A 27279-nucleotide genomic window follows, 5' to 3' on the forward strand; every position below is an offset into this window, starting at 1 on the left:
AGTGCTTCGGGTGCACTTGCACTGGGTATCTCTACAAGTTGGTGTAGAATTCACCTCAGCGTTATTCCAACCAAAGAGCAAAAAAGGCTGGGTTATTTTTCCACCACTTTGATAAATTATTTGTTGAGGACTACAGTTGCAGGCGTTAACTGTCACTCCTTGCCTGATCGTGCAGGGAGTTAAGCACCCTCCTAAGACCAGAGAAAGCCCTCGAGGAGAAAGGAGCTGTTTTCCATAAAGCCATTGGCCTGCAGGGAGGATTTTAATGCTAAGGGGACCTGGCAGGGCATGGACGACATCTGCTGCAGTGCAGAGTTGGAAAGGACTTTGAGAAAACATGTCCTTAAAAGAGAATGATGTTATGGTCGCCCAGTGTGGCCAGGAAAATTTCCAAGTTTATAAATATGAAGCTAGTCTCTACCTCTGCTATTTTATATCTAAGGGGATGTAGATACTGACTGATGACTGCCTTAATCTAGAATTAGCTTCTTGTTATTAAACTATCGTATAATTCAGAATTATATGATTATACTCTTACTTACTTACATTCCTAGCATGAATTAATTAAATTATTTCAGATGTTAAAGAAAAATGAACAAATATTGTTTTAGCAATACATGTTCAAAAATAAAACCATTATTTTCATGAATCTCACTCTTAGGATGATTTACTTTTGAACTTGGAAGGGAGGGAGCTAGCACTGTGTATTCCTTAGCGTCTTGGCTCATGAACATTTCATGAGTTGGAAAGTGGACACTTAAGACTGTCCTTGGCTTTCACTTTCAGACTCCGTATCCTTAGAAAATGAATATTTTTAAGGAAAAGAAAATGGTGTATAATGTAAAGCTTTTTTTAGAAGCTTTATACATGAGCTCATGCATTTCAATTATTGTTTACTATTAAATGGCTGATTATTCTTTATCTTTGATGAAAATAATAATTACTGCTGAGTTGCTTAAATCTCTTATTCTAAGCAGTTTAATTTTATTTAAATTGCCTAATCTAAATATTTTTATTTCAGTCTGTTCATGCAAGAGAAAAATGGGGTTTCTTCCTTTCTGATACTAAAGCAACAAATTTTAATCAAATAATTATCTCACCTGGTTTATTCTAACAGTGTTGCCACAACTCAGATACTACGCTCAGAATGAAAGTTATCAGTGAACAGCAGAGGCTAAAATGTGCCTTGAGTCCTTTTGATGAGAAAAAAATTTATTCTAAAATTAGATTTGTACTTGAATAAGGTAGAATAAAAATAACATTCTTATGTGCCTTTGTTTCCTCCTTAGACGAGGTGAGAATCTTCGATTTTGGTTAGCTGTAATATAGATTTCAAATGTGATCCACCGTCAGTGTTTTTTAATATACAATATATAGCATTGTACAGAACATAATATATGACACACAGCAATATACAACACAAAATATATTCTATGTAATATATAATGAATATTTTTTATATTATATACCACAGAACATATAACTTATAACATACATATACAGATCCTCAATTTGTTTTCAAAATGATTTAAAGCAGTTAATGTTCTTGCAGAAATGACTGGTTTTCTTGGCATATAGACTTCAGTGTATTTGAAAACAGGTTTGCCATTTTTACCATTTGAGGTGTTCAATGTAAGTGAATTAAAATTATAGCCAGTTAATGTAATACTTGTCTGATTCATTGGTTGATAAGCTTGATTTGTTTTCCTGGTTTCAGAGAATTTCCTTGCACAGAATTAGATTTCTAAGAAACTTTTATCACTTGTTTCTCATCTATTACCCAAATACATTGGCTTTAGCAGTGAAATTTGTATTACATTCTTATACTGCATCCTCCTTTAGGGTTGAGAGTGTTTTATAACTTTTTCATTTCATGGAAAAAAGAAAATGGTGACCTTCAGAGAAAAAGTTGTGTTCCTTGGAAAGGAAGGACCAGCATGGATAGCCTGCCCACCATAAGAAATGATATTAGCTATTAATTATGCTAAATGGTATAACAAAGTGATAGGAGAAATATTCATTGGACATGCCTCTTTGGCTTCCCGTGGTTATTAACTATGAAAAAAGTATTTCTATATGCTGGTCAAGTTGCAAATTATTTTGATTGCTATGGGACTGAGCATCCATAAGTCATAGAAAGGTGGCAGATTAATAATGCTTACCAAATATTCCATATATCTCTCAGTTCTCAGCCCCTGCAGGCTAAGCTAGAACTATGTGGTTTGTTCTGCCTAGTTAAATGGAATATGTATTGCTTTTGGGCTGAGCACTGGAAATCCTTGAGGAAACTTCCAGCCATTCTTCTTCCCCAAACCTGTCAACAAAGAAGGAGAGATGTTCCTGGTAGTACCGCTGAAAGGTTGTGGTATCTTTCACAGCGTGGGTCCTTCAGTGGCTTTAGGGAGCACACCTTCCTGTGACCTATGCAGGATATATTCTGTCATTGATTTAAAAAATAATAATAAACTTGCTTGTAATGCCCAGGAGATTTAGGGATAGTGTGTTACCTTGTTAGAACCAAGTCTCTTCTAGATTATATAATACAATTAAATACAATGATATTAAATATTGCTTTACTTCAAAATGAATTTTAGGAAGTATACAATTAAATGTGATTAAACCATTTTTTAATTGTTCTGATAGCTGCAGATGAATATGTTCCAGTTCCTTTATATTTCATTCCTGACTATCCTGGACGCTACCCTTGTAAAATTTTGTTGACATCAAAGTATGATGTGCGTGTCTATTGCATTGAAGGTGTGGTGAATAAAGAACGTGCAGAGGCCAGATTTGATTTTGAAACACCAGCATTTAAAGCCCTTACCTACAATATTCCAATAGTAAGTTCAAACTTCTTTTTTGGTACTTTTCTTCATTCCCATTGCCACTGTCTGTCTAATTAAAGTCCTTCCGACCCCTCATCTGAACTATTGCCACTTCCTAATAGCATTGTGTGCTGCCATTTGTTTCTCCCTATTGATGTCACAGTTTTGTTCCTGAATATAAATGTTACCATATTACTCACCTGATTAATCACTTCTGCTGGATCTCTTTGCTTAAAAAATAAATTCTAACTTCCTTAACCTGTCATCAAATTCCTACTCAAAAGCCATGCCTTGTGGTTCCACTGAGCAGATTCGTGGTCTCTCAGATCGCTCTGCTCCAGACTCAGTTGTAATCTTACACTTGATTAAGATGGGTTCATAGACACTGAAAACAGTGATTGACTGTAGCTTGGCTCTCTATTAGTCAGTGATAATACAGCATAGATGAAGGTAATATAATTATAAGGACTTTTGAATTTTTAGACTGAAAAATTGTTTTTCATCTGTTATTAAAGATATAACAAAAATCTTCAAAACATAACAGTTTGTTCTCATGGGATGTGTAAGCTTTGCTATTTGAGCAATCTGTTAGAACACTTTAGGTTACATAATTAGAAGTGGAATGTGAAGCACCAGGACCATTTTATGATTTTAACAATGATCAGTAAGTCAAACAAAGGAATATCCCTCTAGGTAATAAAAAATTTATGGATTAACCTGTTAGGCAGTGCTCCTGTATGACACTGAAAGGGCATATAGTCATCCTTATCCCTTATGTTCATATTTTTGATAGTTGTTCTTAATGAATATGACTTTCAAATGTTGATTCTTAAGAATCAGAAATACAATATCTAATTTTATTAAAAGTATTAAGAATTATTATGTAATTCACCTTCATCAGCATCATCCCTCTGATACTTTTCTGTCTTTATTTTCATACTTTAGAATAATGAAACAAATAATGAATGGAAATATCAAGTTACTATAGAAGGAAAATGGTTTTATGGACCTCCTGTTTTACATGTTGGACCAGGTGAAACTGCACATTATCCACTCACATTCAAACCTATTTTGGAATGTGTGATTATGGTATGAACTCACTGATTATTTTCCTCAGCTTTAATGTGTCAGTAATCCAGTGTATGATGTTAACCTATATGATTTATGATAAATTTTCTTGCAGAAAAGTTGTATTTTCCATGAATTTGATCATTAGTGTTTACTCTGCTTGGAACTTTATTAAATGTTTTAATGTGAGGAATAAATATTCTGAAAATCAGAATGTCATTGGCTGTCAATACGTACATCTAGATTATTTTTTAACACAGCATATTTAACAAAGTAAGATCATTACTTTGTTATTCAGTAAGGAAATTTGTACTTTAACAAACATTTTAAGACATATTTCTTTGACAAGGATGTAAATAGGCATGTAATTGCTATGTATGAGAATGCCTATTAAACCCTGTCACTTAGAGAAAGTAAAGAGAAATAAAGAGCTTTTCATAGGAAATTCATCTTAATTTGTTCAGTAGAAGTATTTAAACATAAACTGGAAACGTCAATGGCTAGCACCTCCTTGAAAGCTCATTTCATTAATCAGATTCAAGATTAATAGGATAGAAGAGGTTGTTTGCCATCTAACTGTGACTCATGTAGAGCTGAAATTTGGCTGATTTGTCACAGGGCAAACTTATTCTACAAAATGAAGATGGTATGGAACATGTCTTTGACATAAAAGGGATTGGAAAAAGACCCTTGGCCTTGGAGCACATCACTGTCAACTGTCAAGTGGGGGAAAAAACAAATATATCCATAATGGTGCCCAATTACACATTGACCATGCTAACATTTAAGGTAAGTTTTTTTATTTTTTAAATTTTTTTAGTATGAAAGTGTTTTCAGAAGGAGTATACTGAATTATATGAAATTTTTAAATTGAATTATAGTTAACAATGTTGTGTTAGTTTCTGATGTACAGCATAATGATTCAGTCATATATATATTATTTTTTATATTCTCTTTTATTATAGGTTATTACAGGACATTGACTATAGTTCACTGTACTATACTGTAGGACTTTGTTGTTTATCTGTTTTATATATAGTAGTCTCTATCTGCTATCCCAAACTCCTAGTTTATCCCTCCCCCTCCTTTCCCCTTTGGTAACCGTAAGTTTGTTTTCTATGTCTGTGAGTCTGTTTCTGTTTTGTAAATAAGTTCATTTGTCTCATTTTTTTAGATTCCACCTATAAGTGATATCATACGATATTGTCTTTCTCTGTCTGACTTACTTCACTTGATGTAATAATCTCTAGGTCCATCTATGTTGCTGCAAAGGGTATTATTTCATTCTTCTTTATGGCTGAGTAGTATTCCATTGTGTGTGTGTGTGTCTGTGTCTTTGTGTGTCTGTGTGTGTATAAAATCACAACTTATTTATCCAATGATCTGTGAATTATATGAAATTTTTAAAACATTTAATTTTACTTAACTTGGTGAAGCAGTGTCACATAAGGAGATAGAATTCTCCTTTTTATTAGTCCAACATCTTTTAAATGTCATTTAAATTATAAAGTCGAGTTAGCACCAAACAAGTTTTATATCTAAGTATTAGAATATAATCATAAAACACATTAAAATCTACTTATTTGAGTCATATTATTTTCAGTTGAAGAAATTATACATGATAATAAAAGATATTTTCAAAAAAACCTTTTAAACAGCTTTTAAAATTGTAATATGATACCTGTTGGTCTGAAATTTCAAAAGTGTATCCTGTCATTTACCAGTGTGATTAATAGTGGGAATGTGAAGAAATGCAAAATTATTTATATCTTTATTTTTTATGAAGTTTTGTACTTGTCCCTCCTCACTTGATTTGCTTAAGCAAATCAGAAAATAAATTTTTTACTGAAGTACAGTTAGTTACAGTGTGTCAATTTCTGATGTACAGCACAGTGTCCCAGTCATGCATATACATACATTTATTCATTTTCATATTCTGGAAAATAAATTTTTCTATTCCCCACTCTTGCATTTATTTATAGAATCCTCAAAGACACTTAAAATACCCATCCATCACAGCTGCCTGAATTCAGTTTTAGACAGAACTTCAGAAGTTTGGAAATTCTCTGGGTTTGCCCTCTGCTTTTTTGGGCAATCTTGAAAACTGTGTATGTTGATTTTCTTCTTCTTTCCTTACTGGATTGCACAGGGAGTAAATCCTATGAGTGAAAATCTCATCTTGTCAATCCCCAGCTAAAACTCTTCAGTGTCATATCTTGCCTTCAGGATCGAGTCCATGCACCCTGAAGTGGCTTTTACATCTTTCAGAAATCCATCTGATCAGCTGCATCTCATACCACTCCTGGCTCCAGCCACACTTAGGCCGTTGTATATAGTATTGCCTTTTGCTACTTCCTGGAAATCTGTATCCAATTCCCTGCCTTCCACTTCGCTGTGTCTGTCTTCTTCTCATTCTTTAAGTTAAGTCTTAGATGCCACTTTGCAAAGAATCCTTCTTGATCCTCATAAACCTGAATTAGATGCCTTTCATATGTTTCCATGGCATTTTTTTTTACCTGTCCCACTATCATGTACATTACATCGTATTGCTGTTATCTATTTATTGTTCTCTGCCAGATTATAAACTGTGAAAAAAAGGGCATGCCTCTCCTATACATATTTTGATACCTAGCATAAATCATAGTATCAGGCATGTAATAGCTTTTCAAGGAAGATTTGTTTAATGAACAGACACAAATGTAATGGGTGACATTTCACATGGAAGGAAGGAAGGAGAGAAGGGAAGAAAAAGGAAAGGAAAGAGAAGGGGAAAAAATCATGACTATGTGGATTTGCTATAAATAAGGAAAAAATCATTTTTCCACCACTCCCTTTCCCTTTCCGGAATTTACTGATGAGCAAGGAATCCTGTCTTAAGAGTTGGATGAAAACAGGTTAAAGAAAAAATTCTCTAACTTCATAACATTATTTATTTCATTTTGTTGTGGGAAAGGGTGATGTCTGTAGGCTTTTTAAATTTTATTCTTTTTGAATGAATGCATTTTTTAAAATGTAGGTCTTTAAGAATAATAATTATGCTACATTAACGGTATTTTTCTAAATAAATATAGAAGTAGAATTCTATTCATAACAGAACTATTCTCCCAAGAAATAATAAAGTCTTTATTTCTGTCATTTTAATGCACAAATAAAACTGAAGAATCTGGCTATTTTACTTTTAGAATGTAAATATTCAGTGAGGCCCTTTCTGTAATTAAAGATATTATGTATTCAGTTCATTAAATATTATTTCATTAAAGTATTAATAATACTGTTCATCTATTCCAGTTCTTCCCTATGTCTATATTTAAAGAGCACCAACAGTTGTAAAGAACAGGAACATATTTAAGACCTAAAAAACATTTATTCCTAGAGACATTATGACTCAATAAAGTATCACCTCTCTTAATTTGAAAATCACCATTGTTTTTCATCAACACATACTAATGAGCATTACCAATTTTCCATTTCTTTTCATTCATAATGTTTAGTTTAGTGCTGGTATTTCAATGGAAATTCAATCAGGAGGCAACTGAGATGCTGCTGAGGAGAAAGGCTAGGCTGAGAATCTTTGCTTTAGAATGTCAGGTTTCATCATGTACTTGCTTTGAGACCACTGAGATGCTTCTGATTCTGCATCTTCATTCTTTGATGTGTAAAATGAAGTTGACTTCTGTGCCTTCAGGGCCAATTCATGTTCTTCCCCACCCTCTACCCCTTTCTCTCACTTTCAATACCTTCCTCTTCGTTGGATTATTTTTCTTAATCTATAAATATTCTCAAAATTTTCCATTGTAAAAGAAAACCTGTCTCTAACAATACTCTTTCAACTATTATCTTCTTTATTTTCTGTGATTGCTAAACTTCTTGAAAAAGCAGTATTTACATGATCACTTCTTATTTCATGGTTTTCCATTTGGGGCTCCTTTACTGTTGTTGACACTGCTGCCACGAAGATCACCCATGACTTTTGGTCAAGAAAAGTTAGTTCTTTTCCCATGTTGTCTATCTCAAAATGTTACCAAATAATTGGCCTCTGCACCCCGAAAAGCAAATTCAAACTCGGAGGCAAAGTTTGGGAGTGAAGAAAATAGCAGCTTTATTACTTTACTGGGCAAAAGGAGTCACAGCAGACTAATGCCTTAAAGACTGTGAACCCATCTTGCGATTGGGGCTTGGTGATTATGTAGGCAAACGGGACGGGGTGCAGCAGTGATATCAGCCAACACTGTTCTTTTGCAAGAGTTCGTCAGGCATCGCAAGAATTTCAGGTGGTCCACCCAAGGGTCATCTGCCCACAGCCTTGCCTATCTTGATCTAATTCGTTTGGTGTCCCAGGGCCTTCTGGAAGATCTGATCATTTTCCTAGGGTTATCATTCTGTGACATTCTTCCTGGAACATAGCTTCTGGCTTTAGGTGCAAATTATTTAGGGTGAAGCATAAGTCACAGGGTTGGGGTTGCTAAGCACATAATCAATCAGGCAAATCAAACAACAGTAGTAGCAGAAGGGAAAACAGGTTAGTCAGCTAGGTAGAATTTGAAGAAAAGACACTAATCAGTCATACTATATTCTTTGAGCTGCCTTAGCATCAAGGAAGCTATTTTGACTCCTTCAACAACTGTAGGATTTTGGCACTGTCCATCTGCCTTCTTAACACTCTTCACCATTTATTTTGTATCATTCTGCATTCCTTATTTCCCTGCCATTGTTACTTGTTTGTTACTTATCTGGTTCTTTTGTTCCTCTAACCTAATTTTTTTAATTCAAATTTCCATCTTCTAAAGCTTTCTTACTTCTGTATAGCATCCCAGTTGGCAGTTTCTTGGCTTCAAACTATCATTTAGTTACAAATGCCAAATTCATACTTTCACACAAGATGTGTTAGCTTCAGCCCCTCGTTTTCAACTGCTTGCTGTACACCTCCACTTTGACAATCTTCTAACAACTCAAACTTGGTATATTCTTTTCATATCTTTCCCTTGTCCTATTTTTCATTGCTGCTATTAATCATTTTTATGATGCCTCATATTGTTTTTTTAAAAGCCTTTAACATGTATTTAATCTCATTGCTACAAGACTACTTTGTAATAGAAGGTTGGAACTTCCTTAATATGAAAGAGAAAATAAAAAAGCAGAGAATATAATTGAGATACAGGTAAAATCCTATGGCATTTTATCAAAGTGACCAATAAAATAGTTACACAATAAGGAAAATAGGAGGCAGAAGATCTGGGATTTCCAGAATAGTAGAGCAAAGGGTTTCATAAATGTATTCCTCCTTGAAAGCAATAAAAAAAACACTCCCAAAAGTTCTCAATATGAAAATTTTCAAAGCTTGAGCTTAAAGACTTAAACAGCATGAGGAATATTTACTCAAAAAAAAAGAAAAAAAAACTTCTGAGGAGGGGAGAGTATAGCTCAGTGGTAGAGTGCGTGCTTAGCATGCACAAGGTCCTGGATTCAATCCCCAGTACCTCCATTAAATAAATAAGTAAACCTAATTATTCCCCCCCCCCAAAGAAAACAAATAAAGTTATTTTTAAAAAAAAAAAACCCTCTGAATTTTGGTAAGAGCAGGGTGATTTGTAGCATTTTGACTTGGCCACTCTCCTCAGCCCCACAATCTTGCAACCACAATCGCTGGAAATTAAGGCCAAAGTAGAGTTGTAAACTACCCGAGTGCTGAAGGTGTGCCACAGCACATATGCCATGCTCCTTGACTAATGGTAGAAGATTTACTGTTTCGGGCATTTAAAGAAACCTGTGACAAGTTACTGGCATACCTCAGGAATATTTGGGTTTGGTTCCAGACCACCGAAATAAAGTGAATGTCACAATAAAGTGAAATTTTTGGTTTCCCAATACATCTAAAAGTTATGGTTATACTTTACTGTAATTTATGAAGTATGCAGTAACATGTTGTCTTTAAAAAAAAAAACAATGTATACACCTTCATTAAAACATACTTGATTGGGGGGAGAGTATAGCTCAAGTGGTAGAGCGTATGCTTAGCATGTACAAGGTCCTGGGTTCAATCCCCAGTACCTCCTCCAAAACTAAATAAACCTAATTACCTCTCCCCACCAAAAAAAAAAAAAATTTTTTTAAAGTAATTAATTGCTGAAAAATGACAAAACAATTACAATAGTAACATCAAAGATCACTGGTCACAGATCACCATAACAAATATAATATTAATGAAAAAGTTTGAAATATTGCAAGAATTAGCAAAATGTGACACAGAGATATGAAGTGAGCAAATGCTGTTGGAAGAATGGCACCTATTGCTTGACACAAAGTTGACACACACCTTCCACTGGTAAAAAATAAATACAATTAAGCGAAGCACAGTAATACAAGATATGCTTGCACTGCTGACCACTAATCTATTCAGTGGGCACACACGACAATGATTGTGGAATTCATAGACTTAGTCCAGAAAAATCACTAAATCAACAAATAACAAAACAACAAAAACAAGAGCAGCATAAACAAACCATGATGAGATAGTGATCTGATTTCAAAAATGACCACATTATCCTATATAAAAATCTACATTTTTCAGCAACAAAAATTATGACACAAAAAGGAAACAAACAGAAAAGTATGACCCATACACAAGAAAGTAAGCAATCTTTAGAAGTTGTCTCTGAAGGAGCCCACATGTTGGATTACTGGGTAGAGACTTTATAATAAAGCCTTTGTAAATACATTCAGTGAACTAAACTAAATCTTATTTGAAGAATTAAAAGCTTCAGTAAGCAGGTAATATCAGTAAATAAATAGAAATGATAAAAAAAAAAACCTCTGGAGTTGAAAATACAGTAAAAGAAAAGAATCATTCACTATATGGGCTCAAGATATTTTCTCATTTCCCTTGAGATTTCTTGGTTATTTAAGACTGTTGTTTTAAATTCCACCTATTTAAGGATTTCCCAAATTTCTTTCCATTTTTGATTTCTAATTTAATTCTGTTGTTGTCAGAAACGTACTGTGTATGATTCTAGCCCTTTTAAATTTATTGAGGCTTCTTTTATGTCCTAAGACATGGACTATCCTAGATAGTATTCCATGTGTGCTTGAAACATCCTAAAAGACACCATGAATATTCTACAGCTAACATCATACTTATTAGTAAAACATTGAATGACTTTCCCTATGGTTAGGAATGAGACAAGGATTTCGACTCTTGACACTTCTGTTCAACATTATACTAGAGGGTACCAGCTGGTGCAGTTAGTTAAGAACAGAAAATAAAGTCATGCACAATGAAAAGGAAGAAATCATACAATTTCTATTTGTAAATATCATGACCTTATAAATAGAAAACTATACCAAATCCACTAAATATACTATTATACCTAATAAATTAATTCAGACGATTTGTGGAAATAAGATCAGTATACAAAATTCAATCATCTCTATACACTAGTGATGAACAATCCAAAATGAAATTAATGACCATTTATAATAGTACCAAAAAGAATAAAATGCTTAGGAACAAGTTTGACGAAAGAAGGTAAAGATTTATACACTGAAAACTGCAAAATATTATTGAAGATTAAAGAAATTCTAAATAAATAGACATCCCAGGCTCATGGATCAGAAAGCATAATAGTGTTATGATGACAGCGTCACCCAAACATACACAAGTGCAACACAATGTCAAAATCCCAACTGATGTGTTTGCAGAACTTGATAAAACAATCTCAGAATTCATATAGAAATGCAAGGGACAGAGAAGAGCCAAGGTAATCTCATGAAATAAGAAAAAAATTGGATGACTCACACTTTCTGATTTTAAAACTTCCTACAAACCCTTAAGTACAGAACTATCATATTAAAGAAAATTGGCATAAGGTGGACATGTAGATGAATGGAATAGAATAGAATGTCCAGAAACAGGCATTTTTTAATAATGGCCATTCAATTTTCGACAAGGTTACCAAGAGAATTCAATGAGACAAAATAGTCTGTTTAAATAATGATGCTAAGACAAGTCTATAGTCATATACAAAAGAATGAATTTGGACCCCTAGCTTGTACCACGTGTAAAAGTCAACTCAAAATGGATCATAGACTACAATTTAACAGCTAAAACTATAAAAATAATAGAACAAAACATAGGAGTAAATATTCATGACCTTGAGTTAGGCAGTTACTTTTAAAGCTATGACATCAAAAGCACAAGGGCCAAAACAGTAAATAAATTGGACTTCAAAGTTGAAATGTTTGTGCTTCAAATGATACCTGGAAAAAAAAAGAGAAAGCAACCCACAGAATGAGAGAAAATATCAATGTATCTGATAAGGGCCTTGTTTCTAGAATTTATAAACATCTCTTAAAATTTGGTAATAAAATGACAAGTAACACATTTTATAAAATGTGTGAAGAATTTGAAGAGACAGTTCCCTGAAAGAATATGTAAATGAACAATAAGCACATGAAAAGATACTCAGCATTATTAATCTGAGGGAAGTGCAAATCAAAATCACAAGGAGATACCACTCACTAGGATGGCTATGATCAAAATAACAGACAATGAAAAGTTTGAGAAACGATGTAGAAAAATAGGAACAATAATGTAATGTTGGTGGGAAAGAAAAAAGGTACAGCCATTTTCAAAAAGAATTTTGAAAAGTAGTAATTTAAAACGTTAAACATCCATTTATCATGTCCCAGCAATTCCACTCGTAGATATATGTCCACATGTCTAGAGAAATGAAAATCTATGTCTAGTCAAAAACTTGTACATGTTTTCATAGCAGCATTGTTCATACTAGACAAAAATGGAAACACCCCAAATTTCCCTCAGCTTATCAATGGATATACAAAATGTGGCTTTCATTCAATTTAATACCCTTCATCAGTACAAAGAAATGATGTCCTGATACACACCACCACATGGATGAACCTTGAAAACATTATGCTAAGTGAGGAAAAAGCTAGTTACAAAAGATCACATACTGTGTGATTTCTTTTCTATAAATTGTTAAAAATAGGCAAATCTATAGTGGGACAAAGTAGATTAGTGTTTGCCCGGGCAGTGGCGGTGACAAGATAGAAGCACTCAGTAAAATGAAAGTGGCATTTCACAAACCAGAGTTGTGGTCAAATGCTGCTTAAGTATCATTTATATGCTATAATAAAGTTGATGTAGAAATTCATTGAAATGGTTCATCTTTTGTACATCAAATTGCATAAAGAAAATAGTGCATGGCCTGTAAAAGATACTCTAAGCATCAGTGATCTTATTGCAAGTAGCAAGAGGAAGTAAACATTGTTCTTTTTGTGAGAATCATTTCATTTGTTCTCTTTTTCCCTAGATCTCAGATTTTTCTTCTCCCGTATGTATTGTTTTCCTGGTTTGCTTTTCATTTAAAAGTGAACAGTTTTCATGGAAGTATTTAAGTGAAATTTCATTTTTTTCTATGCTCTAGCTTGTTACACTGATTTCATGTAAATCTTAACATTATATAATTCCTGTTTTTGAATTCTCTTTTCTAGGTGTCTTCAGATCTTCCAATGGTGTGGGGAAAGCCAGACATCACCCTAGACCCTGAGAATCCTGCTCCATATATTCTACATGTGTGCCCTTGGAAACGTGGTATATTCAAAGGTAACAAAATCATTAATAAAATATTATTAGCCACCATACTGGGAAAGATGCATGATGAGAAGAAATTAAAATGTAATTTACATTTCCCCTTTCTAATAAATAAACCAGAGGGAAAGTTAGTTTTCCATTTCAGTCATTACCTTTCTAAATAATCAGAGCTTTGGAGCATACATTTCAAGTCTAATGCTTTACTCTTTTGTCCATTTATTTGAATTTATTTTGGGGACCTATTCTTAGAAGCAGAAGTATTTAGTTAAGACCTTTACATTTAAAATTGTGACAAATACTTTCAAATAATAAACCAGTTTATAAACCAGACAGCATCCTATGACAATATCTGTTTATAGGACTAGGTATTCTAAAAACATGTACATATGCTTAATTGATACATGAGAAATTGGTTAAAGACTTTGATATGTGTGAAGTTTTCTTCCTTTCTCTTTAATAAAGCATTCATTTATACAAATTGCCCTAATGGTCCCTGAATAGAATTGCTTGCTTGAAAATGGGAGTGAGGGGTATTCCTACAAGCTTTTGTTGGGAGAGGAAGTGAGAAGTGTAGAAGAGTAACAAGGAAGAGTTGAGTGACTGTAATTCAGCAGAGGAATAAGTTATCCTTTCTGGGGGAGAATTAAATGCCCCATGATAACTAGATCCTGCTGAGGAAATTATTAAAATGTAGGTAAGTGGATACAATTTACAAGTGTAGAAAGCATGCAGCCAGTAGCAATCTTGTACTCTCTGGAAGTCCTAGCCTCTCATCCTTGCTTGCCTCAGCAAAGAATGTTTTAGGGAAGGGTCTGTTCCTAGCATAGGAGGTATAGAGGGCTGCTCCAAGGAAGAGAGTGGGCTGAATGCCGGTGCTATTAACAAGCAAAAGGAAAATTTCAGAATGGCACCCACAATGATCCAGTTACTCCCACTGCGATAGAATATGCTGTGAGTGAAGAGCCAGCCCACCTACCCCTACTCTCTGCTTCCATTTGGCTTGACCTCACATGTCACCATAGTCATAGCTGTTAGCATCTTCTGAAAGCTTCCCGTCACTTCTCAGGCATTTGGCTTTATGAAGCCCATATATAATTCTCTGCGTGACAAGTAGATTTTGAGCTAGACTGAGCCTATTCCAAGCATTTCAATAAAGTAGCATACTTTTGCCATTTTTAATGTAAGTTGAAGATTTGAAGTGGTTTTAAGAAATACAAGTTTTGGTTTTTATTTTCATCATCAAATAACAATCCTAATGATGGATTTTCCTTAGCTGTAGAATTTTAATGAGTCTTTTATAAAGGGGAGCAGGTCATTCAGAATTGCCATTACTATTTTTGATAAACATAGTAAATCTGAGTTTCCTGTTCTATGGAAGGCAGTGAGGTCAGCTGTGTGTGAGAAGGAACATAAGAGGAACTCACAGTGTGGAACATTGTTGAATTAGGAATGTTTGGGACTCTCTTAAATAAAACAGAGTCCCTGATTCATGAATCAGACTCTTAAAGTTACAGAAATGGAGGTAAGAACTCAGTAATCAGATTTAATGTTTTTCCTTTGTATAGTCATTTTTTGTTGATTTTGGCAGAATTTCTGAGACCATAAAGTTTCAAAACATATTTTCACTGATCAGATATGGACTCTTTTAACATGCTGGTTTGAAGGATTTTAGAAGAAATTTGGGGACGTTAAAGGCAACTTAGGGTACAGTTAAGTGAAGATGAATTAGTCAATATTGCTGGCTACACAAGAGATTTTACAGGCTTCATAATTTTGAAAAATATTTACAAGACATGATGATGATTGTTCTTCCCAGGGCGGTCCCTTATAGTTGGATTAATGTTGCTGTTACGACTTGGACAAGCTAAGCCTGTAAAGAAGGCAAATTCCATTTTTATTGATATTACTGTTGGAAGGTTTTTATAATATTTTAAGAGATAAAAATGTAATTGCTTCTGAACAGTTGTTAATCTGATATAACATAAAGAAAACTAGACTAAATTTTTCATACATATATGAGAATGTTCCTATTTGTGCTGGTTAGAGAAATATGTCAGTGTGTGTGTGTGTGTGTGTGTGTGTGTGTATCAGTGGTCTTAAAAAAAAACTTTGTGCCCATTTTCAATTCTGTTCTTAATTATATAACAGTCATTTACAAAAGACCTGTAATTTGGAAAGCCTTGTTAAGTACAGTAGTTTTAAACAAAGCTGACATTCAACCAGTTATACTGTTTGTTAAAATATTTTAACAAATGCTTTTCCTCCTATACTTAGTTGTTTGAGTGCCACTATGATGTAAATTTTGACTCTAGCCACCACAGCCCCTCCCTTAGGCCCCCCCCCCCCGGACTTCCCAACAATTCAGCAGCAACTAAACGGTTAACACATGACTCGTAAAGGTGCCTCAGGACTTTGATCCATTGTCCTTTCTGATTGGTCAGAGCTGGAATATAGGTTTGTTAATTATCTCAAATATGACCGCTGGATACGAAGATGTCATATGGCTCCTGCCTCCTAGGTTCATATCTGGTGGTGGAAATAGATACCCATAAATCATCTCAATACAAGATACACACCCATACACCAGAAGTTTAAACATGGCACTAGGAAGCATGGTAGGAAATATTAACCCTAACAATGGGTGTCTGAGAAGGCTTCTTAGGGGTTTGATCTGAACCTTGAAGGATGAGCTGGATTTATCAGCCAATATGGTGGGGAGGGCATTTCAGCAAAGGAAACAACCTTACTGAAAACACAGAGATGCTTTCTGTAAATAGAAGACAGAGAGAGGAATGTGTCTGGAGTGTGTGTTTGTGGTTGCCAATGCAGAGTGATGGACAGAAATACAGGCAGACTTTGTTAGACCAAGTTTTGTTTTACTTCTTATGGCAGGGGGAGCCATTGAAGGTTTCTGAGGGGCATGAATCAACTGAGTTTTAGAAAGAAATATCTGAAGGTAGTATATAAAACAGGAGGTGCAAGAGAGGGCAGATATATCAGACAGATCATTTAGGGGCCTTTAGCAATATTCTGGTTGATCAGTTCTCAGTATTAGTTTGTGCTTCTTCTCTCAAAACCAGACCCAGAGAAAAGAGTTTAATTGTGAGTAGTTTATTTGAGAGATGATCACAGGAAGCACACTGACAGAATGGGGAAGTTAGATGCTGAAGGGAGAAAGTCAATAAAAAGTAAGCTAGGTATCAGATTACTGCTGAGAACTGGCGAACATCACTGGGAACTTTCTGAGAGAATTGTCATACTGAAGGGTAAGGATATTGGGGTGGTCATCCACTAACACCTATCCATCAGTGACTAAAGTTTGTTCTTAGGGCAGATCCCCATGGCAGTGAATCCCCACTGGAAGAGAGTCTTAGGAAACCACTGATGTGTATGGAAACTGTAGGGGGGGTTTCATGGGGCACTGAGTCACAGGTAGCATATACTAAAGTCAGTGTCATAGCATATTGATTGGTAGGTGGAAATTTTGAGAAATGCATGGATTTGGAATTATCAGACAGCCTGCAGTGAGCTGCAACCATTTTTGAAGTGTGCTTATGGGAAATTTAAATTTGGATGCCTTTTTGGCTGTGGAACAAAAAGTTAAGATTTATCATTCTAAATGAGAGTTAATGGCAGACGGAACTAGGCCAGTGATAGTGGGTGAAAAAACAGAAGGGAAGGTTCAAGAGAAATAACAGTGGAAAATGATATTTTAGCAGCTTGGGTTTCCAGGGAATCAAACTCTGAGATGGGAGCTTAACCTACAGGACATTTATTAGGGAATATATTGTGATCAACACTTGTGAAAGGAAATGTCTGAAAGTATATTGACCAAAGGGAGAAGTTGGATTTCCAGACAAGCACAGTGAAGGCTTTTAATCAACTCACTGGGAGCTCTGAAGCTAGAATGGCCCTTTGGCATTGTCCCAGATTAGAAGTATAGTGGGCCTTTATGCTGCTGTGTTGATCAATCATTGAAAGTGGGCTATGTGTGGAAGGAAGTTTGACCTTGGATGAGGCTTTTTTTTTTTTTTTTCATGCCAGGCGATGCTGAAAGGGGGCTGACCTAGTGGTCATCTTCCAGCATCAGTCCTTGTAGCAACAGAAATAAGCCCTTCATTCCTGAAAAGGAGTATGATTGATGCAGCATAGGGTCCACCACAGCTGCATTTGATGAAGACTGAATACGGAGAGATAAGAGAGAAAGGAGAATCAAATGTACTTCTGATGGGGAGCACCTTTAAGGATGGTGACAGCATTAACTGTGAGAGAGAAGTGATTAGCAGGAAAGATTTGCTAGTTAGGGAAAGCCCAGTTCTATCTTGATTTCATTATTATCTTTTTGTGTCAGTAAATTTAAGAAAAATGGAAAAATACTGTATCAGTCAACCTAGATATAAATATGTTGAACCTTAAAGGAAAATAGATACACAAAACCACACAAACAAAAACAGCATGTGTGAAGACAGAAATGTGTTAATCACTAAGTACATTAAAACATGATGGCTTAATTCTCTCCTTGACAACCGGAAAATGACCTCTCTAGTCATTAGAATGCAAAAAGCTAGTATCAGTGTCCATTATTCCAGGATTAATATGTAACAATACATGGAAATGTAGTAATGGCCTGTCGCTTATTTGTAGTAGTGAAATATGCAACTAAATTTCCATTTGTCTCAGGTAGAAGCTTGATTTCTTGCACAAGACCAATATTTAGGTGAAGATGATTAGGTCTTAGTGGTTAGCCTATACTTTAGTAACTATAATCCTTAAACTTATTTTGATTGCAGTAACATAGTATGATTCACCAATATGATTTAGAGTTGGCTATAAGCATGCATGTTCACAACACAGAGCCACTCACTGCCAATATAGCACTAAGAAAATGAACTTGTGCGTGTAAGAATTAAGATTGTACAATTTGATATAAACAACATATATTTTTCTAATAATTTGCTCCAATTGCTCTTCAATGATATACATAGAGCACCTATCTTTAGCATAACTCTTCTGAGTTCCTTACGAGGATGCACTAATCAACTCAGTGGACTTCAGCTTGTGTATATCAGGGTCACAATAGGACTTGAAAAAGCAAATTTTAATAACAACATGCAGATGACTGTCTAAACTTGTAGGGATACCTCTAGGGCCCCTTTTCTGTGAAGAGAGATGAAGAGCTGTGAAACTAAATAATTAATTTGGGGTTTGGTAGTCCAAAAATATAATGTGAAATCTGAGCCCCAAACCATACAAGCATGGGCTCCTTAGCTGACAGTTTTGTTCTCTGATTCCCAGTTATGGCCCTGAAAGGCAAGACTCCACGCCACCACAGAGTAGCCCGTGTCCCAGAACAATTACCATCTCCAGTGAGAACTCAGTAGTGTGGATTTCTGCTTTCTAAGCTTGTATGTGTATTTAACTTAAAATTTTCAGTTGAGAGAAGTTTCTCTATCTCTTCCAATAAATTGTCAAAATGGCAACCCCTAAATATTTTTAAACAGCTTTTATCTTACTGTTAACTAGTGCAGTTGATTTTTTTCAACCTCAGACTTCATAATTATCCCTTATGAACTCCTACTTGTGAGCAACAGAGTTTCATCTCCAAGGGAAAAGCCTTTAGAAATTCTTACTATCGTTAATGACATTTACTTGTGATCCCAGAAAGGGGTGGGGAGAGAAACTTGGGTAGTTGAATATCTTCTCTTTGTCCACAGAGTTGACAGAAGTCCAACAGAGAAAGGCAATAACAGGGGTTATTACTTGAATTATGAGTCATATAAATGTATGAACAAAAATCAGGCTGAAATCATTTAATATATTTATCATAGCGTGGTGGCTTAAAATTATCTCTAAACATTACACAACAAGAATATGTTTATACCTAAAACTAATACAATGTTATATGTTAATGTTACCTCAGTTTAAAAAAATAAAACACATTGAAAATGTTTTAAAGAATATTTTCATAAAATATTTACTTAACAGTGTTAAGTATTTAGATGTTACAGAACGCCGTATGGACACAGTTCAGTGCAGTCCCTAAGGCATTTTGTTTATTCTACATTAGCAAACTAAACACAGAGAACCCACGTTTTAAGATGGTTTCTAGTCAAGTTAGTAAATTTAGTCTCTACCCTGAACATTCATGATAAAGTGGTTTTAAATTTTCTCTTATATCCGGGACCCTTGACAAGCTGATAGCTCCAGTAAGTAGATAACAGTGATCATGTCAACGTAGCCCACAATTACCTTGTATTTTTCCCAATAGCAGCTGAAAGAAAGTGCTTCTTTACTTGCTTTTTCACTTGTATTCATTCAGTTCAACACAACTGTGAATTATAGCTAAGATTCATTTCTGTAGATTTGCAATTCGGAAGATCTTATGCTGGAATGAGATCTATTATGACACTGGCACAAGAAAGCCTTTTGAAAACAACTGCAAACAAACCTTTAGTTAGCTTTGCTGAAGACTTTTTAAAATTTCTTCTTGATAAACTTCTGTTTAATGTCAAAACAAATGCTTAATGTGTGCATAATAAAGTTCTTATGTTAGACCTATGTTTAAACAAGATAGAAACAGTTTTTATATTTGGCATCCCGCTACTCTCTGATTTAATGCCCTATCCAGAAAGATATGTACTCCCAGTTGCCATCTTTGAAATACAAATTCAGTTCAGAATTTGATTTCTAATATTGTATGTGATGAGAAGCCTGTTTGTTACCTGGATTTTCAGACTGTGCTGCTGAGCAAAAGTAGTGCTATTTAAATTTGCATTTTTTATTTAAAGTTTAGGCAGTGTATTTATCCTAACCACTATGTTGCAGTGGCAAAACTGCACATCTTTTACTTTGCTGTTTCTTATATTACTGTTGTGTTGCAAAGGAACTTGTTCGTAAGTCACGTATGACTTTAGCCTCCAATTATATCATTCCCTGGTAATGTGACCTTGATAATATACTTAACCTCACTGAATGTCAGTTTTCTTAGATGTAAAATATAGATAATAGCTAACCTTTCAGGGTAGTTATGGGCATAAAAATGTGCCCATATGTGTATGTGGAAAGTGTTTGTCTACTAGGTACTCAATTAATGTTTATGACTCTTACTTAATATACTAACTCCCATTTTTGAAAATTCCCTAACATGTTATGGATGTATGAGAGGATTTAGTGCTTTTTTTGTCCCCACTCTCTCCTACTTTGTCTCATTGAAAATACCAGGGAGGGTGCTATCGAAAGCTTGGCTGAAACTGATTTTGGATCTTGCTGGCTTGTTCCCACCAGGGTCGTGGACTGTGCATAGTTATAGAAGCATAAAAACAGATTAAATGCCACTGGCCTTTCCAAACAAGTGTTGACTGCTCTAAATGTAATAAAGCATTTTCATGCTCTTTTAGGTGAAAGAAATGGTTGGCAAAAGCAGGGCCTTGAGGCACTGCAGAGAGAATGAATTGGGTTTGTTTGGATCCTCTCATGGTCCCCTTGGCTCTCCTGTTTGCTTTCACCATTTCTTCTTTCCCAGGCAGCCTCTGCTCTGATGTTTCGTGAAAGCTCTAGCCACCTGCATGGTATTACCCCTGGAGGCTTGTGAACACTAGACTTATTCTTGCTGCGCTGACCCCAAAATCACAATCAACATTAACTATAGTCTCAAGGTCTACGTGTGTGTTAGTAGATCAATGTGTGATGGTATATCCTGCATTTTCTGCCTTTGCACGGGATGGTCTGTCCTTTGAGTGCCAGGCTAGCCCTGGCCTCCAGGCCAGCACCTGGCACCCAGCAGCAGGTATCCAGTCAGTATCAAATGGAAGAAGAAATATGTTTCCAAATAAAATTATTTCTAAAATATTTTAAAAATTGCTTATTAGAGCAATAATAGGAGTACAATAAAATATGAGAACAAGGAAGATTTAATTTGAAAGTTGCATATACTCTGTCAAGCTGAAGGAGACACTCCCACAATTCCAATGTTTGCCGTGGGGCCCACAGTTAATTGGCACAACCCTCATTTGTGATTGTTGATTATGTATTAAAGACATAGTTCTCCCTGGGAGTGCAAGGCAGGCTGTAGATGTTCCATTGAATATAAATTAAGATTGCTTTTGGAAGAACGCTCCAGTGGTTTCCAAATCCACCCATGATATTCTGGTTAAAATCTTTGTATTTGAATTTTGAACTACTGAGATATATATGTATATGCATATAATTATTATTGAAAATATAAAACTTTCTCTCTCATTTCCTCACCTCTTTGTCTTATCCCTCCTCCTGTGTGTGTGTGTGTGTGTGTGTGTGTGTGTGTGTGTATCCTGCTTTACTGGTCAAAAGAGTTTGTGTATTTTGTAAGAAGTTATTTATAGGAAAATGAAAATATGATTTGGCAAATTCTTGGCTTTTCTCATGTAAAATTTTTACTTAAGAATCTCAGAGGGGGAAAAAAAAGAATCTCAGATGGGTTTATTGCCTATGATTTATTCATACACTTTTATGAAAATTTTCAAATTCAGAGCATCCTTCAAAAATACTTTCTAATTTCTGAAAAATTAAACATGACCTATTGAAATTACTAGGGTTAGAAAATCATTCAGATATTCTGAAACTTTAAAACTTTTTTTTGTCTTTTAAATTTTTTTTGTTAACATGAAACTACTTCAGAAAATTTTCCAAGTACTTAAACATTTGCCTCTTACTACTACGCACTTTTCTAAAAAATGATCCTCCCCTTTTTATTGCATGGATGGGGCCTAAGGATGCTTTTTAATGCTAGATTCATTTTTATCTCATACAGAAATTAATCATAGAAATACATTTTAAATTAAATGAAAAAAAGTGAAGACTTTACATGGAGACTTAAGCCACTTTTACAATGCAGTAAATCCAAACAAATGAGCAAACTATTATATTTGATATCAATGAAGCATGCATGGCTTTATGGAACTAAGAGGAGATGTAGATAAATAGAGATTTTAGATAGATAGATAAAAGTCTTCTGGGTATTTCAATCTGATGACGAGGTATTTCAATATGATGATGATACTCATTGGTGAACTGTAAACTTCACTTACATATTGTACTTATACAGTACTTCCAGTTTGGGGTGACAGTTCTCAGTTTGTGTCATTATCCTGCTCAGAAGTGGTAGGTGTAAACATATAGTGTAGGTATCTGAAACAAGTAGGTAGGTATCTGAAACATATAGTGTATTTTTAACAGCTTCATTGCAGTATAATTGACATGCAATAAGTTGTACATAGTCAAAGTACAAGTTGAGAAGTTTTAACATATATATACAACCATGAATCCATTGACACAAGTCAGATAATGAATATACTTCACCCCCAAAAGTTTCTTTGTGTTCATTTTTAATCCTTTTGCCTCCCCTCCCTTCCTGCCCAATGTCACCCTTGCTCTGGACAATCATTGATCTGTTTTCTTTCACTTTTTAGGCATCTTATTGCATTGTATATAAATAGAATCACAGAGTGCACCCTTTTTTGGCTGTTTTCTTTTGTGCAACATAATTATTTTGAGATCCATCCACACAGTGTATGTATCAATAGTTTATTCCTTTTATTTCTGAGTAATAGTCCATGGAATGGATATATCACAATTTGTTCATCTCTTTACCTATTGATGAACATTTGGGTTTTTGCCTTTTTTGGTAATTAAGTAAAGCTGATAATGCGCATTCATGTGTATGTCTTTCTATGGGTATATACTTTCATTCCTCTTGGGTAAATCACTTCTGTGTGGGACGGCTGGATAACCATGGTAGCTGAATGAATAACGTTTAAAGAAACTGCTGGACAGTTTCTCAAAGAGATTGTTCTTTTTTCCATTCCCACCAGCAGTGTATGAAAGTTTTACTTTCTCTACATCATTGAACATACTTAGTAGGGTTAGTCATATCAATTTTCTCCATTTTAATTTGTGTGTAGTGCTATTACAGTGTGGTTTTAATCTGCATTTCCACAATGAATAATAAATTATGTTGAGTATCTTTTCTTGTGCTTGTTTGTCATTCTTATACCTTCTTAATTGAAATGCTTTTTCATGTTTGCCCATTTTCCCCCCATTTTGTTTGTTTTCTTATTTTTTAGAGGCCTTTTTAAATATATTCTGGATACATGCCCTTTATCAGATACATGCTTTAAAATTTTTTCTCCCAATCTATAGTTTTCCTCCTAATTTGTTTAGCAGTGTCTATTGAATAGCAGAAGTTTTTATTTTTTCCAGCTTTATTGAGGTATAATTGACATATAAAAATTGTTTATATTTAAGATGCATTGTGTGGCAATTTGATATACTATACATTGTGAAATGATTTTAAAAGCTTTTAATTTTAATGAAATGCAGTTTATCAGTTTTTTCTTAAATGGATCCAAAAGAAACACGTGGTTTTAATAGCAGTCTAACTGCTTGCCCCAGTAGTGAAAGCATGGGTTCTTGCTAAAGTTAAAAGATAATCAACCATCCTCTATGTCAGAAATCTGAATCCTGTAGATTTTAATAATCCTTTCCTATGGTTTACATTAGCCTGTTATACTCATGTTAAAACTGTATTAGAGAAAGAACAAACAATATAATACCACACACACAAAAAATGGAGCCTGTAGGCCTACTATTAGGTGCTAAACTGCTGTACATTTTATCATAAAAAGTAAGAGCATAGAAAGAGTGAGAGACAAGAGCTCTCTTACAGAGGTTGTGGCCACAGCACTGGGTTTCTTTATCAGCCGTATAATTTTGTTTTTTTGCCTTGCCTTTGGTCCCCTAATGAAGGAGAAATAAAACAAAAGAAAGTGAGTTAGAAATAAGGTTAAAATGAAGAAAGAAAAAAAAAAGAGACACAAAGAGAAAGAGGGCTAGTAGAGGATTCCTTAGGCTTTCATCTTTAGTCTTACTATTCAAATTACAAAGGGTAGTGCAAATTAGAGAAACAATGAAGATCCATTTGATTGTGTGTAATTTAATGTACATAGAGCAAATACTCATGAAGAAACTTCTTGATGGAATTAATGTGCCTGCAGGAAATTTACACGTGGATAAAATCCCAGCCATGCAGAAATTTTCCTTAACAGTACTCCTCTTTAGCGACAGGGAGTGGCCAAGCTCCAGTGGAAGGAGCAGGATGGATGTGAGGAGACTAGGTGCAAAGAGGTCAAGGACCTTGCCAGGTTTCACTGTTGCCATGGAAACCTGCTTTTGGGGGTTTTCTCAGGGATGAAATAGTTTAGGTGATCAATGAGCAGTATCTGAAACCTATCCTTTTAGGTCAAAATAAATATTTTGTAAACATGTGAATGATTTCGCTATTTTTCCAATGAAAAGCCCATTCATTCTGTGGTATATTTAGTGATGTTTAGACAGGGCTTAATACACCATTTCCTATAGTCTGTCAGGTAAATATATATGCGTTTTTCACTTACTAACTATGTGACCTGAAGTAAGTTACCTAACCTTCTCTACCACCCAGTTTGCTCAGCTTTAAAGTAAGTCTAATGAGGAATTAACTCATGTTTATTAAAGGGGTTAAATAATAAAAAGGAAGCATTTAGCATATGTCTAACACAGAGTAACCCTCTCTTCAAACAGGAAAACCACTAAGTCAATGATGTTGTATCTTAGAGAGTTGCTTTTACCACTGCTATTATTTCTGTTACAACTCTAGTTTTTCCAAAGCAACCTAGTCATTTTCCTATCATTTTGATAAACTCGAGCACCAACAGTCAAGCTTTTATTTATTTTTTGTTCCCTTTTGGATTGGTTGGCCTTAGCCAGAATAGAAGAATATGGGAAACAAAGTAATCACATACACATATAGTATGGGAAAATATTACCATCTTTTGAAACACATATTCTCAACTGTTAAGTAGTACATTTGGTTTGAAGGTTCATTGCTAACAGTTATGTTGCTGAGTCTAAAGTTATTCATTCTTCATAATAAAAGTTTACAAGAATTTGTTTGTCTGTCCTACCATTGCTAGTTAATAACCAAAAATAAGGATGTAATTTTAAATGTAATTGTTTAGAAATAAAATTAAAATTACATTGCCAAGAAAAAGGTTTTTCACTGGGAAAAAAAATGATCTCTAAATTAGTGGTATAATTCTAAGATACATTGTTTAAAAGTGTTCTTTCAGTTAAAAAAATAAGCTACTAAATAGACCTGTAATTTCTTCCATAGTTCTTTTCATCCATTTCTATTTTTTAAGGTAAATACTTAATTTCTCATCCTGGTCTATAACATATGATCTTGTAATATGCATACAAGGCTTTTGAGTTGTTTTACAAATGATTGTCTAATTTCTATTTGCTATGTGGTAGTAAAAATGCATTTACATTTAAATGGGTCTATTGGAGGGAGAGAAAAATAGGCTGAGTATATAAATGAACTGAAATGAGAAAGAATGGAAAATGTATACCTTTAATTCTTGAGAGTATTTCGTAATATTTGAAGTATTGATTAGGTTTTCTCATTATTTAGTGTACACCTATTATCATATGTAACTTTATCCAAATAATTATTTCATCTAACTGAATTGTTTGGTTTCCTTTTCGAATTGTTCATTGCTAGTGTGTAGAAATTTAACTGATTTTAGGTATTGATTTTGTATCCTGCATATTTGCTGAGTGTATTTATTGTCTTACTTTTTTTTTCATGGAATCATTAAGATTTTCTACATGTAAGATCGTATGAACAGATGATTTTACTTTTTCCTTTCCAATTTGGATGCCTTTACTATTTTTTCTTGCATAATTGCTCTGGCTGGAAATTCCAGTACTGTGGCAAAACCAGACATCTTTGTCTTGTTTCTGCTGTTAGAAGGAAAGTTTATAGTGTTTCACCACTGAGTATAATGTTAGCTGTGAGTTTTTCATATATGGCCCTTATCATTTTGAAGAAGTTCTATTCATAGCTTATTTTTATCATGAAAGGCTGTTGAATTTTGTTAAACACTTTTTATCCATCAGTTGAGATCATGTGTTTTTTTCCTTCATTCTGTTGTTGTGGTGTATTACGCTGATTGATTTTGGTATGCTGAAACACCCTCCCTTTATTCATTCATTCATTCCTGAAATGAATCTCATTTGATTATGGTATATAATCCATCTAATAAGCTGCTGAATCCAATTTGCTAGTAGTTTGTTGAAAATTTTTGCATTGATGTTCATTAGGGATATTGTATTTTAGTTTTCTTTTCTTGTACTGTCTTTCTCTGGCTTTTGTATTGTGACAATGCTGGCCTCCTAGAATAAGTTAGGAAGTTTTCCCTGCCCTTCAATATATTGGATGTGTTTTAGAATAAAATGGTGTTAATTTTTCTTTAAGTATTTGGTATAATCAAACAGTGAGGCCATCTGGTCCTGAGCTTTTTTTGTAGGGAAAGTTTTGATTACTGATCTGATTTAGTCTCCTTACTAATTTTATAGCTATCCAAATTTCTATTATTTCTGAGTCAGTTTTAGAAGATTGTGTGTTTCTAATTGTCCGTTTCGTCTAAGTTATCCAATGTTTCAGCACATAAGTGTTCATAGTGTTTTTTATTTTGGTAAAAACAATGTGAATGTCCCACTGTATTTCTGATTTTATTGATTTGAGTCTTTGCTATTTTTTCTTAGTCATTCTAGCTAATGGTGTACCAATTATGTTGATCTTTTCAAAGAACAAACTTTCGGGTTTTTTTGGTTTTGTTTTTCTCTATTGTTTTTCTATTCTCTATTATTTACCTCCACTCTAATCTTTATTATTTCCTTCCTTCCTTCTCCTAGTTT

General features: G+C 34.4%; 1 protein-coding gene across 1 annotated transcript in view; it reads left to right on the forward strand.

Moving 5' to 3' along the window:
* CFAP47 (cilia and flagella associated protein 47) overlaps nt 1-27279 on the forward strand; it is a 421952-nt gene that overhangs the window by 279665 nt on the left and 115008 nt on the right. The window contains exons 46-49 of the mRNA XM_072956043.1: nt 2644-2840; nt 3771-3914; nt 4512-4682; nt 13404-13515. Coding sequence (XP_072812144.1) covers nt 2644-2840; nt 3771-3914; nt 4512-4682; nt 13404-13515 — 624 coding nt within the window. The remainder of the gene's footprint in view (nt 1-2643; nt 2841-3770; nt 3915-4511; nt 4683-13403; nt 13516-27279) is intronic.

This window comes from Vicugna pacos, chromosome X (assembly GCF_048564905.1).
Source record: "Vicugna pacos chromosome X, VicPac4, whole genome shotgun sequence".
Lineage (NCBI taxonomy): Eukaryota > Metazoa > Chordata > Mammalia > Artiodactyla > Camelidae > Vicugna > Vicugna pacos.